Source organism: Octopus bimaculoides, chromosome 11 (genome assembly GCF_046866305.1).
Source record: "Octopus bimaculoides isolate indiv1 chromosome 11, ASM4686630v1, whole genome shotgun sequence".
Taxonomy (NCBI): Eukaryota; Metazoa; Mollusca; class Cephalopoda; order Octopoda; family Octopodidae; genus Octopus; species Octopus bimaculoides.
Window position 1 is genome coordinate 950,056 of NC_142938.1, and position 14,368 is coordinate 964,423.

Below are 14,368 nucleotides of genomic sequence, written 5' to 3' on the forward strand. Positions count from 1 at the left end.
ATGACCTCAATGATGATGGTTACCTGGACTACATGGAATTTACCAGAACTCACAGACGAAATCAGAGGAGATTCAGCACCCCACAAGAGAAAGAGATTCATGTCACCAAACCAAAACCATAACAAAAGATGAAAAGGAAACGGTTTTTGGAAAGGGAGAATAAGAAACCATTTATTTGTCATCAACGACTATTTTCTGTAATTCTTTTGTCATTTATTTGTCAACAAAACCTAAACACTTTATTCTGCAGAAGATTTTTAATAGAACTTCTTTAATATTTCTGATGAAATATTTTTAATGATATTTAATTACAAAGTATAAATGATGAGTAAACATTAAAAAAAAATCGTTTTGAAGAGAAAAAGAAGCAGGGTTGTTAGTGGGATTTGAACTGTGAAACGATTGTTCACTACATAACTGTCATTGATTTGAACCATGTAGCTCTTATTTTCCTGGGCAATCATTGACTACGTTGGCGTAGGTGAAGAGGATCAGATCGACGAGTTTCAATTTGGAAGCTTCCTCAGTATTCGATTACTTCCCTTCAACTGCTGAAAAAAGAGAAAATGGCAGACTCCCCCCCTCGACCTTCGTTGCTGTAAACACTGAATTATTTACAAGCTTTATTGTAATTTGGCTTATGCTATATTTGTGTAAACTGAGACCATCTTTTCTTCCAAACACATTAAAACCACAAAAATTTTTTCAAGTTCCATGTTTTTTTGTTAGACCTTTAGATCTAGTTTGGAACAAAAGCATTGCTAAATCCATTAATCCACCGTTCCAATACCTCAGCTTCATCATCAGGATGAAGTAATGGTTACAACAAGCTGATTACACGCTTTACAGCAAAGGATCATGGGAATGTTAAAACTGATAAAACCATTTATACCAGTTTTAAAAATGGTTAAGCTGAATCAACATCTGTTGTAGCTGTATATTAGTATTTCGATCTTACTAAACTTTCACTTATTAGTCTTCTCACTTTTTTTTCTGAAATTCTGTATAAAACATTGTAGTGATGTCAACTGGGTTTCTTTTTCTTCTTCTCATTTTATTTTGTGTTGTGTAATTGTGAATGGCTCCATTTTTGTTGTAAACGCATAGTCAATCCACAAGGAAGAGTGGTATTTGTATGTCCAATGTTCATGTTTACACTGAAGTGCATGGCTACATGGTAAAACGTTAGCTTCCCAACAACATGGTTCTGGGTTCAGTCCCACTGCATGACACTTTGGACAATTTTCTCCTACTATAACCTTGGGTCATCATCATTGTTTAACAAATGAAAGGATAATGACATTGGTTGAGCGAAAGTATGTGGTTTGTTGTGTTGAGGGGGAGGAGGAGGAGGTTGGTCATCTCGGGGTTTTATTGAGATATATTCTCACTTTGTTTGTCATTCAGTCCATCGGATGTCAACTTACAAATCTTTGTGTTTAGTGGATGATGATGACAATGATGATGATGATGACAGTGATGATGGTGAGTGAGAGATGAAGGTTGAATTTGTGCTGCAAATGAATCAAAAGACAACAATGAACTAATTAAAAAAAAGTTTTTATTTGCGACCAACAAATTGATATAAAATATAAATATTTAATGTATTCATCTACAACCAATGAGGTGAAGTGTATATATAAACAGCTGAATATATATATATATATATATATATATATATATATATATATATATATATATATATATGCACACACACACACACGTCACAAACACACATGTCCATACATGCAGAGAGAGAGAGTGTGAAGGGTGGGGAGAAAGAGTATGTGTGTATATGTGTATATAAGATTATCCGTACAGATAAAAGGCTTGTCTCAAGACACATATCAAAGCAGAACCTGATGTAGATAAATATATGAAAGAGAAGACATCAACCAAGATGATGATAATGTTGTTGTTGCTGATGGGTCAAGTTCTATAAATATATAACAACATATACACATGTAGGATGGAGTAGATTCAGAAATAACTATGCATATATTTGTGTATGTATATATGTATGCGTATGTGTGTGTATCATATTTATTTAAATGAACAAAGAATGGTTCTTTATTGTAGACCAAATGCACATATATGCATGTACATCTATCTACGCACACATGGACATGTATATTTATATTGCAGGACAGAAAATATAGAAGAATAAAGAACTGCATTTGATTGTGCAACGACTAGTAAAGCTGACCCCCACACCAGTTACTACTGCTTCATCTTTATCAAACATAGAGGCATACATAAACAAATATGTACATCTATATAATATATATATATATATATATATATATATATATATATATATAGATGGCCAGTTTCTATGCCACATCTGTCCAGAAACTTACAAGCCATGTGGAGGAGTGAAGTGACGCTTGAACAGTTACAATAAACAAGCAGGAAAATGGCACCAAGGCTGAAACGAGGCATTGCTGCAGAATGTGTGACCAGCTCTTCCGAACGCCTTTCAGGGATCAAAAGTCATTTAAAATCTCACGCTAGGAAAGAGCAATTATTGGTACAAGAAATGGTCAAGCTCTGCAAGGAGCACACAGCCATCATACACACACACACATATATATATATATATATATATATATATATATATATATATATATATATATATATATATATATATGCATGTATGTATGTATATAGCATGATAAAATGGCTATACAATAATGATGATGATACACATGTGTAGCTTTAATAGAATCCCATCCTACTCAGCTCCCATACGCACACACACACACACCCTCAGAATACACAAATTCACATACATAGCTCCCAGAGCACACTCTCATATATATATATACACAACTACACTCCCTCTCCGCCCACCATATTACTCTCCCTCGTCCATGGAACTGTCTTCGTCCAGTGGTTCAAGAGGTGTCTCTGTCAGAAGAATTCCTTTCTCGTACATGGCTTGGACAAGTTCAATCTGCAGGGGGGAAGCAAAGAAGAAATTATTAAAGGGAATAAAAATACAACAGAAAGGAAAGAAACCACCAATCCACCTGAGACCACCCCCATCAGATACCAATCATAAAAACTGGGTGTTTTTAAAGTGATTTCAATGAAAACCTTCCATCAAGATTACAGGCTAATTTATGTTTCTGAGTGGTTGGCGTTAGGAAGGGCATCCAGCTGTAGAAACTCTGCCAGATTAGATTGGAGCCTGGTGTAGCCATCCGGTTGCACCAGTCCTCAGTCAAATCGTCCAACCCATGCTAGCATGGAAAGCGGACGTTAAACGATGATGATGATGATTAATTAGATTAATTAATGATAATTAGTCCTTTAAATTCCTCATTAATTTCAAAATTGATTAAATCAAAGCAGTGCATTTCAAAAGAAATATGCTAACAAAATGGTCAAGCTGAAGCATTTGAGCCCCACGTACAGCACTGGTATTTATTTTTACCACTGCCAACTTTGCTAAGATTTGATCTCAAAATGTAAAGAGAGACAACTCAGTCATTTAATTCGTTGTTCTGCTGTTATGACAATATGGGGAAGGATTCGAAGCACCTCCAATAGATAACTGGTATTTCATTTCATCTGCTCCAGGCATGATGATGATGATGATGATGATGACGATGATAAATGATGTTTACCTGTTCTGTGAGTTGTGTAAGGGGTATATTCTCAACTGTGGTGAAATCAGGGTAGGTTTGTAACAGGAATTCAACAGCCAAGGCATACTGTTGCAGAAAAAAGAGAGAAAGAGTTTATATATACAAACATACAGATTATATATATATATAAAAACACCCCCAACACATTGTTAAACACACATATAATAGAACAATTAGGACAAGTTATGTCAAGAGTGAGATAAATAGAAAGTGACAATTAGGACAAATTTTAATGTCAGAAGATACATACAAAAATAAACCATGTCAGATTGGGTTAAAACTATTAGAAAAAAATTAGGACAAATTATATTAGGTGAGATAAACATGGAGTATTAGGAGAAACTATGATGTCATAGGCAAGATAAACATTAAAGAACCATAAAATCTGTGGAGGTGGGGGTGAAAACATATAAGATCAAGACAATGGGAGAGGGTAAGGAGGGGGAGTGGAGAGAGAGAGAGGGGAAGAAAATAGAAAGGGGACAAGCATGAAATATGTGAAGAAACTCAGGTGACTTACCCGATGAGGAATCTCCAAGTAATTTGATTCCACGTCCTGGTAGAGACGAGTGTTTTCTAAATTGTAGTAAATACGAACTTCATCTCCTTCAATCACCAGCCTGAAATATAGTTAGATACACACACTTATATATGCACATACATACATACATACATACATACATATATATATATATATATATATATATATATACACACACACACACACTTATATATATATACATACATATATCTTCCCATAGACAGGCTCTACTCAATCCAGGGAGGGCTCTTTCCCTTTCTTGTTCTGTAACTGACATTGGAGCACAACATAGTCTTGTGACTTGCAGGACTTTGTCAAAAGATGTTGCAGGAAAGGAAAAGAAGAATGGACGGAGAGATAGGTGTGTGTGTTTGTGTGTGTGCGTGCGTGCGTGTGTGTAGGAAGTGATATAATTGATTGGATTTTCAGGTTGATAGAGAATGGGTTATAGATTTTGGTCTTTCAGGAGAAGAGGTAGTGTCTAAGGAACTGAAATACCTGATCCCCACTCTACCTTATTGTAAGGGAACCATTTGAACAAGATTTTGGTCTTTACAGAAAAATAGTCCTCTCCTTACCACAACTCTACCTAAGAGAACCAAGTAAAGGATTATTTCTAAGACAAGACATCTCACCTGATGATACCAGCACGGAGCAGTTTGATTCTTGTATCTGGTCCCAGTTCCACCCGAGAGGCCACGGACTGGCTTTTGGCATTCCAGCGCTCCCCTTGTTCATGAATGGTGTACTGCTTCTCACCTGAGAGTAGAATGATAATAATAATAATAATAATAATGATGATGATAACAATAGAAGAAAAAAAAAGAGGAGGAGAGGAAGTAGAGAAGGATAATCATCATAATGCAAGGTGTGTGTGTGTGTAAAAATATTTGCCAGACAGCTCCAGCCTCTATTTGAAACCCACATGCTGCAGTTACTTACCATTAGAGATGTAAGGAGGAAGAGATTCATACATGAATTTCTTGCCCATTTGGTCACAAGTTGCATCGACAGGAGCATGAGAGATCAGGCGCCGCATCAACTTATCAATATGTTGCATAAAATCCTGCCGTTCTTTCGAATGCTGCAAAAATAGATTTACAATCTGATGGCAATGAAAACTATTTGAAAACAGACATACACACACATATATATATATACACCGTATTTTAATGTATATAAGGAACCCTCGTGTATAAGGAACACCCTAATTTTGGGGGGTTTAAAATTTGGAAAAAAAGATTTTGTAAGGGATTATAATACTATACATATATAAGAAACTCCCATATTATTTTAACCTAATTTTTGACAAAAAAGGGTTCCTTATACACATTGAAATACAGTTTATATGTATACATACGAAATATATGTATATATATATATATATATATATATATATCTTTAGTTCTAATAATCTTTGTCAAATCTGTCATTCGTAACATAACTTTGATTATGTTTGGTTTGCATTTCAGCCCCTTCTTCCCACTCTCTCCTTCTCTATGTATTATCATCATCATCATCATCATTTAACGTCTGTTTTCCATGCTGGCATGGGTTGGATGGTTTGACAGGAGCTGGCAAGCCAGAGAGTTGCACCAGGCTCCAATTGTGTTTTGGCATGGTTTCTACATTTGGATGCCCTTCCTAACGCCAACCACTTTACAGAGTGGCACTGGGTGCTTTTTACGTGGCACCAGCAACAAAGAGGTCTAAGTTAACATTTCTTCTGAAGGAGGTTTATCACAAAATGGAAAGAAAATGATGAATCTCCATTTTTCTCTCTAAAATTTTAATGAGTCTCTTCCCCAGAATTGCTGTCGGTCTCTCTTTGCCCGTCCATTCGTCCAACTGTTGATCACTGTTTTTACCTCGATTACTCACCCCTCTATAGGAATGTGTGTGTGTTTCTGTGTGTCTGTTCCTGAACCCACTGCTTGACAACCAGCGTTGGTTTGTTTATGTCCCTGTAACAGTTCAGCAAAAGAAGCCAATAGAATAAATACCAGACTTTAAAAAAAAAAACATAAATATCGGGTTCAGTTTGGTTGACTGAAACCTTTGAAAACATTGCCCCAGCTTGGCCACAGTCCAATAAGTGAAATAAGTAAAAAAAAAAAATAAAAGGATCTCACTTACACTTTCAGAGTTAGCGACTCCCATGAAGTTGAGGTAGTTCAGTGGAAGACTCTTCCGGAACTCAACATCATCATCCATGGCTAACTTGATGGCAGTTGGTAACATCTGGAAATAGAGGGGCAGTGGTTGTACCAAATTTGGGATGGAGTAAAAAATGGCCATCACAACAGACATTTCTGTGGAAGAACAGAAACTAAAGAGACTGCAATAGATCTAAGAAGAATGAAGATTCTTCTGGAAGGAAAAGTTGTTAAGTAAATAGAAGAATATTTCAAACCTTCTCCAAGAAATCTCCCCAGGAGTTCTTTTGGCAACAGGAAACAGTAATATGGAGAGAATGCGTGTCTTCAACTGTGGTGGCCTGGTACGACGAGAAGAGAAATAGGGTTAATCACAAACAGTAAAGGGTAGAAGAATGGGGTAGGGGTGTGGGGAACTACGAAGTAATGGCAGTGAATGTAAAATGGTAACACACACACACAGAATTAACATAGCTCTACTTCCCCAAGCTTGCAGGAGTGAAACAGAGTTTACTGAAGCAGATCTTCTGCAGTTGGACGCCTTTCCTGATGCTGACCCTTACCTGGTTTCAGGCAAGGTAATATCCCACCAATGGTCAGACATGTTTTTGCAGAATATTGGAAATGAATGGCATTCATTTACAACACCCATTTGGTGGCAAGACAAGGAGACACAAACACACATATATATACCCATGCCAGCATGGAAAGCAAACGTTAAATGATGATGATGATGATGATGTATATATACCTATATGCATATATATATTTATCATCATCATCATCATCGTTTAACGTCTGCTTTCCATGCTTATATGTGACAGGCTTCTTTCAGTTTCCATCTACCAAATACACTCGCAATGCATTGGTTGGCCAAGGACCATAGTAGAAAATACTTGCCCAGAGTACCACTCAGTGGGACTGAACCTGGAACTATGTGGTTGGGAAGCAAACTTTGTAAGTTGCAGCCACACCAAAGATCACATGGAATACAAATAAACAAAATGTTTACGTCTTGTAATTCCACCATTGCTTACCATGCATGGCCACCACCCACCACTCTATCCTAACAGAAAATTAATTAAGGTGAAGTATTGTATTAACCCCGACTCACCTGATGTATCATACCACGGGGGAAATAGAGAAGATCCCCAGCATGGAGTTGGACATTGATCAAGGGTTTATCAAGGTCAGCAGCATTTAGGTTACCTGAAGAGAAAGAATACACAATGTTAGGGTGACAAGGTTAACTAAGGTGGTGGTGGTGGAGAGAAAGGGTCAACTAGAGTTGTAATCATGGGAGAGGGGTCACGCTTGGTTGTGGCAGGGTGAAGGAGAGGAAAAAAAACTTACCACTGGATGTTCTTGCCAACATTTCTGAGTCATTTCTGTAAAAATAAATTATTTATTTTGTGACAAGAAATTAAAAATAGAGATGTGGAGCTGGGGTGACATACTGATTGAAAAAAAAAATCATAATAATTTTACTCTTTAGTAAGAAAAATAATGGTAAAAGAGGGAGCTCTGGTGGTGAAATATAGTTAAAAGGGAGACTTTTATCAGGCTGGTCCCAATAACCTGTGGTTGATAGAATAGTCCCCACAGAATTACTGTGTGTTTATGGAGTCTATCAGTGAAAAGAGTAGAAAATACAGCCACTGACCTGTATGGATATAAGGTCCAGTTTTTCTTTCCTTCAAGTTGTATAACAAAGGCCTCAATGTCATCATAGTGAGGGGCAAATCCTTGGGAGTTTGCAGGGGTCAAATAACTTAGAAAGCAAAGGATTTGATAATTAAAATATCATGAAGGAGAGATAAAAGGTGAGAAACATAACAAAACAGTTTATAAAAATATATTAACACCAGCAACACAACAACAAACACAATTCATAAAACAACTGTGTAGTCAATCAACTTGCTAGAAATAACAGCCAAAAATCATACCCCCACCACCACCACCATCATCATTATCTTAGTGTCAATTGTTCCCTTCTTGTGTAGGTCATATGGAATTTATTTGAGGCAGACATTCTATGGCTGGATGCCCTTTCTGTTGCTAACCCTCACCAGTTTCCAAATAAGATAACATTTTCCCCTGGCCAAATATATATTTTTACCATTTGTCGTGTTCTTTTATCACTGCATTTGTCAGATCTGCTCTCACCACCTCTTTCCCTGTTTTCCAAAGTCTTCCTCTCCCAGTTCCCTTCAACTCGCATCTCTTGGCACTTCCTTACCCAATGACAAACATTATAAATATCAGTCCTAAAGCAATCTTCTCTCTCTTGTCTGCTGCATCTCAATCTCCTTATACTTCTCGGTTCATCTGTGCCAAGATCTTTACCAAGACGACACATTAACAACAAGAGAAAGAGGAAAGGCAGGTGGCACAATGGTTAGAGTATTGCATTCCCAATCGCTAGCTAATGAGTTCGATTCCCAGAGTGGATGATGCTTTGTGCTCTTGAACAAAACACTTCATGTTGCTCCAGTCCCCAGTGGCAGACTAAGCCTCCTGATTAAGGGGCATGTGGACCTGCTCCCCTGGCCAGCAGGGTGGCATCATTTGAAAGCTAAAACAATGCAAAGCGCATTGTGACTAGCAATGTGTAACAACACCTGAGAGTCTGGTTGATACCCTGACAATCTGAATAATAGCAAAGAGGGCCGTGATCATAAAAACATTGTTGATCATCAGGTCTGGTCTTCAACAAAAAGCCACAACAAACACAACCCCAGCACAAACACACAGGAATGACACATCTACAATAACATTAATGGCAGAATTGCATTAAGAAAACAAACAAAGAAAAGTCTTACACGTTAGCACCAACAAAACAACCAAAATATTCTTGTAATATTGACAGCTTCTTCCAGACATTTTCAGAATATGTCTGAGGATTTAAGAGACGAACAGAACAACCATTCTGAAAGAAAGAAAGAAAAGAACATTTTATAGAAGTCACTAAAGCATAAAGACCAAGTCTTACTTATACTGCACACACATTTCTTTTCCGATGCTAACAGGGTTTACCAAACTGATGAGCCAAAAGGGCTGCACCAGAGGCCCAGCATCTTCTTTGACTTGGATGCCCTTTCTAACACCAACCACTTAGCAGAGTGCACAGGGTGCTTGTTTTTCATGGCACCGGCGCTGGTGAGGTTAACAAGCACCTGCAAGCGCCAGGAATGAAAGAGATCAACATAAGCACCATTGCGGCAATCTTTGAGGTTTTGTGCCAAAGTTGGAAATCCTCACAAGAGAAAGAAAGAACGGCATCATACGTACCTGGTAATAATCCCAAACGACTGCAGCGTAAGCTCGACCTGTTGGATTGTGGGTCTCTCTTTTACCATCGCAATATGTTGTGACGTCAATATTCTTGCCAAACTGAATGTTTTCCTGAAGTCAAGATAACATTATCACATATAAAATAGGTTCACAGGGATGAGTGTGTGTGTGTGTGTGTAGGGGTTGTAATCTGAGGCTCTGTTCTCATGAAGCACATTCCAGTAATCAAATGTGTGGACCATCATCATCGTCATTTAACGTCTGCTTTCCATGCTGGCATGGGTTGGACGGTTTGACTGAGGACTTGTGAGCCAGATGGCTGCACCAGGCTCAATCTGATCTGGCAGAGTTTCTACAGCTGGATGCCCTTCCTAATTAATGCCAACCACTCCGAGAGTGTAGTGGGTGCTTTTCATGTGCCACTGGCATGAGGGCTAGTCAGGCGGTACTGTCATCGGTCACGTCAGCGATTTTCATTTCAGTTGCCTCAACAGGCCTTCGCAAGCAAGGTTTATCGTACAATGAATGAAGGGTACTCATAAGTTGGTTGGTTATATATCACTGGCATAGGACACGGGTTATGGTCTCGCTTGGCTTGTCGGATCTTCTCAAGCACAGCATTTCTCCAAAGGTCTCAGTCACTAGTCATTGCCTCAGTGAGGCCCAATGTTCGAAGGTCATGCATTTGTTCTCCATGCTGGCAAGTCAGAGAGCTTCGCCATGCACCAGTTATCTGTTTGGCATGATTTCTATAGCCAGATGCCCCTCCAAATGCTAACCACTTTACTGAGTGCACTGGGTGCTTTACACACGCACACACACACACACAGCACATATACATCTACCACTTACCTTCCTCAATATGGCATCCAATTCTTTTGTAGAAAACCAACCATTATTATAATCAGAAATGTGTCGTCTGACAACCAGGGGCTTCCTCTCCCACATCTGCCTACAACACAACAACAAACACAAGTTAAAATTGGTTTAGATTGCCACAATGCACATTTGTAAGAAGACGACAAGATATAAGGAATTGAATTAGGAACCAGTATATAACTGGTACAAGTTGCTTCTTTTTATAATTGATTTGGGACTAAATAATAACAATGAAAGACACATTAGAGAATGTAGCCCGAGATACATCATCATCATTTAACGTCCATTCTGCATGTTGACATGGGAGGGCAGTTTGAGAGGAGCTGGACAAGGCCAGGAACCAGACCAGGCTCCACTTGTCTGCTTTGGCATGGATTCTATGGCTGGAGGCCCTTCCTAATGCCTTACATGTTTTCAATGATGATGATGATAAATGATCGTGGGTTAAACACGAGGAGGAGGAGGATGACAACCATTTTAGTAATAAAATTAATGTTTATTCTCCAATGAAATATTGTGAGACAGACCCAGAAATGTAAGTAAACAGAGTTCAGACTTACGTGAAGAATTTCTCTACAGTGACAGGATGGATGAGTTGAGTGAAGAGCCCGGTGGCCTCAGCCCGGCTGTCATGGGTGTAGGGGACAGTAGTAACGACGGACTGACCGACTGCTGGTGGCAGCCGGTGGGCATTTGGTTGTTGCTGCTTCTGGGTGGCAAGAAGGTAAGAGAATTGACTGAGTATGTGTGTATATATATATATATATATCTATATATATATATACATACACACACACACACACATATACATACTTGTGTGAGCACATGCATATGTACATGTCTATATATATATATATATATATACACACATACTGCCCTACACAAACAGCCACACACACACACAGTTAAACGATATTGATCCCAACAAATACCTTTATCTTCTTCTCAAAGTTTTTCTTCATTTCTGCCACCGACATCTTACTGTTGCCTGAGGGTGACTTCTTCTTCTTCTTCTTCTTGGAGGGGGTGGTCACCTGAGAGCTTTCTGGGGTCTCAACAGCTACAGGTTTGACAGCTAGAGAAGAAATAGGAAAGTGTTAATACATCAGAGATTAGATGTTTCATCAATGGATTAGAAGGGATTTAATTAATGCCATCTGACAACTTAAGGGACAGAATTTGTGGCTCATAACAAGTCTACACTCAGAAGAAGCTTCAATATAACAATGACCCTTCCATTGACCAATGTTTAGGATTGCTGTACAAAATGTGATTCCATGTGTGTGCGTGCATATTTAGTCATCATCATCATCATTTAACGTCTGTTTTTCCATGCTAGTATGGGTCGCAGTTTTACAGGTGCTGGGGAAACCGAAGAGCTGCACTCCTCACCATTCATTTACCGTATGAAGTACCCAACTATAAATGGTACCTCATTATCTATTGGTAAGTCATCAGTATAAGGTACATGATGACATCTGTCGATTGTCAGTAGTTTAAAGCTGTCTTCCCATCAACATACATCACCTGCAGGTTATTTGAGCTGTACCCACAATAGGGTACTTGATACCTGTCAATTGTTAATAATTAAAAATGTACCACCGAGACACAAGGTACATCAAATAAATAGCTACAGATATTGAAAGCTGGACACATCAGTATGGTACATGACAGCTATGAATAGGTGGACCTGGGTTGGGTTAGAAGTTAACATACCTGTGAGACATGGACTGTCCATAATGGAATCAGCAAGCATGGACTGGCGACTTTTCTTACTGTCACTGACATTATGGTTACGGAGGGTGCCTGTCTTGAAGGCTTTCTGCACAATGAAAAATAAAACAGTATTTCAACAATGAACAACTGGGTTGTTAAAACAAAGGTTCCAAATTCTAGCACAAGGCCAGCAATTTCAGGGGCGAGAAGGTGTAAGTTGATTACATCGACCCCAGTACACAACTGGTACTTATTTTATCGACCCTGAAAAGATGAAGAGTAAAGTGACCTCTGTGGAATTTAAACTCAGAATGTGAAGACAGACAAAATGCTGTTAATGATTCTGCCAAGAGACCACAATGGGTCATTAAAATAATGGCCTTCATTCACTGAATAATTGGTCACTCTGGTTCTAAAGACTTCTGACCAATTGACCAAAACTCATTCCCACACTCTGTTTCACAGATAAACTGTTTCCTCTTTCCATCTTTTCCCATAAACAAGCAAAATCTTTCCACCTCTCTTCATCCATGCCCATCCAACAAAACAGACTCTCCAATTCTCATCACCCTCAGGGAGCAGACTTTACATTCTTCCCTTCACATGAACCACAGTAATTAATGTCACCTATCAAGAAGACGTTAAGGAGTGGGGCAGACCCCCCACAAAGCTCTCTCCCCTCCGATCCTCTTATAAATGATCCAATGAGGGAATGCCTACACGGTCTCTCAACCCATTCGAAACAGCAACCGAATGTCCATTGAACCACATATTACCATCTTACAGGCAGAAAAACATACTGGCCTATGTAATCCTAGATACACTATGTTAGAAAATAGATAGGATGGCCATGGATGGAACGGCTCTGATCATAGCCCTCCCAGATCACGACTGATCTATGGCTAAACAATCACAAAAATTTTCTTTAAATCCTACCAAAAAGTTACTGTTTTTTTTCTTGTTGATGGCCATCAGGGATGGACCGATGTCACTGATGGACCTCTTCACAGCTGTTGTCTCCTCCCTTGGGTCCTCATTCTGGTCCTGCTGCAAAGAAATAATTTTGATTATATTAAATACACTTTATACACCCAGAAAAACTTTAGTATTTCAAGATAGTTTTATGTAATTTTGGTAAATATATCTGTTAAAGGATTATTTTCATTTCTACATAGTTTAGATGACAGTTTATACACTCCACCCAACGTATGTATGTATGTAAGCATGTGTATATACATATATATTGATATATATCATCATCATTCTCATAGAATGTCCGTTTTACCCTGCTGGCATGGGTTGGACGATTTGACTGAGGACTGGCAAGGCTGGAGAGCTGCACCAGGCTCCATTGTCTGTTCTGGCATAGTTTCTATAAGCCGGATGCCGTTCCTAATGCCAACCACTTTACAGAGTGTATTGAGTGCTTTTCACATGGCACCAACATCAATTCTGCAGAGGGGTGGATGGGTCTCCTTGAGGTACCAGGTGAAATAAAGTGTCCAGCTTGAGGATACCACTAGGAATCGAACCCATGGCCTAACAATTGAGAGTTGACTACCCTGACCACTAAGCCATGCACCTTTACTTGTCAGAAAGCAGTAAAGTGAAGGTGGGGGACAGAATTTGGATGACTGGAATCTTTCAGGTGACCATTGCTGAGACCTGGAGAGGCCAGAGGTGAGACGGTAGAGTGGTTAAGGTATTTGCACTGTCACTGTCCATTCACACGAGACTGTGCCCCTCTCTTTTTCCCCCTCTTGCTGATATTGTCTAGCACTGACCAGTTATAGAAACTGATTACCTGTGGGATGAAGTTAAAATAATAGACAGAGAACATCACTGGAAAATACGAAAACTAAAAGAAGCGTCACATATGCTAGGACACAACAATCTCTTAAGCAGACCGAGTGCAGATATGAGTAGCATATGGGAACTGGTATTAAGGAAGGATAGGAGAATATTAGATTTATAAGCCCTAAAATTCACTCCATAATTGCTCATGGGCATATGGCATAGTGGTTAAGACTGCGGTTCGATTCCAGGTCAGTGACCTGAATAATAATAATAACATCGAAAAATATGTTAGGAATGAGAACCCAAGACACCTGATGAAGGCTGGAGGGTAT

The 14,368-nt window shown here is 38.9% G+C and overlaps 2 protein-coding genes across 9 annotated transcripts in view; one reads left to right on the forward strand and one right to left on the reverse strand.

Annotated features, from left to right (window-relative positions):
• Positions 1–1,071, forward strand: part of LOC106882539 (multiple coagulation factor deficiency protein 2 homolog) — a 6,212-nt gene extending 5,141 nt beyond the window's left edge. The window contains exon 5 of the mRNA XM_014933254.3: positions 1–1,071. This exon is cut by the window's left edge and continues 27 nt beyond it. Coding sequence (XP_014788740.1) covers positions 1–122 — 122 coding nt within the window. The 3' untranslated portion in view covers positions 123–1,071.
• Positions 1,072–1,544: 473 nt separating this feature from the next.
• LOC106882535 (ribosomal oxygenase 1) overlaps positions 1,545–14,368 on the reverse strand; it is a 42,200-nt gene continuing 29,376 nt past the window's right edge. For 5 of the 8 annotated variants that reach the window (XM_089359193.1, XM_089359194.1, XM_089359197.1 and 2 more), the window contains 17 exons: positions 13,176–13,286; positions 12,240–12,345; positions 11,456–11,598; positions 11,084–11,232; positions 10,497–10,596; positions 9,642–9,755; positions 9,173–9,279; positions 8,014–8,121; positions 7,704–7,738; positions 7,465–7,559; positions 6,608–6,691; positions 6,331–6,435; positions 5,137–5,278; positions 4,830–4,953; positions 4,174–4,273; positions 3,633–3,719; positions 1,545–2,956 (listed from right to left, as the gene is read on the reverse strand). In XM_089359193.1, coding sequence (XP_089215319.1) covers positions 2,858–2,956; positions 3,633–3,719; positions 4,174–4,273; positions 4,830–4,953; positions 5,137–5,278; positions 6,331–6,435; positions 6,608–6,691; positions 7,465–7,559; positions 7,704–7,738; positions 8,014–8,121; positions 9,173–9,279; positions 9,642–9,755; positions 10,497–10,596; positions 11,084–11,232; positions 11,456–11,598; positions 12,240–12,345; positions 13,176–13,286 — 1,809 coding nt within the window. In that variant the 3' untranslated portion in view covers positions 1,545–2,857. The remainder of the gene's footprint in view (positions 2,957–3,632; positions 3,720–4,173; positions 4,274–4,829; positions 4,954–5,136; positions 5,279–6,330; positions 6,436–6,607; positions 6,692–7,464; positions 7,560–7,703; positions 7,739–8,013; positions 8,122–9,172; positions 9,280–9,641; positions 9,756–10,496; positions 10,597–11,083; positions 11,233–11,455; positions 11,599–12,239; positions 12,346–13,175; positions 13,287–14,368) is intronic. The other 3 variants (XM_089359195.1, XM_089359196.1, XM_089359198.1) reach the window with 1 other exon arrangement.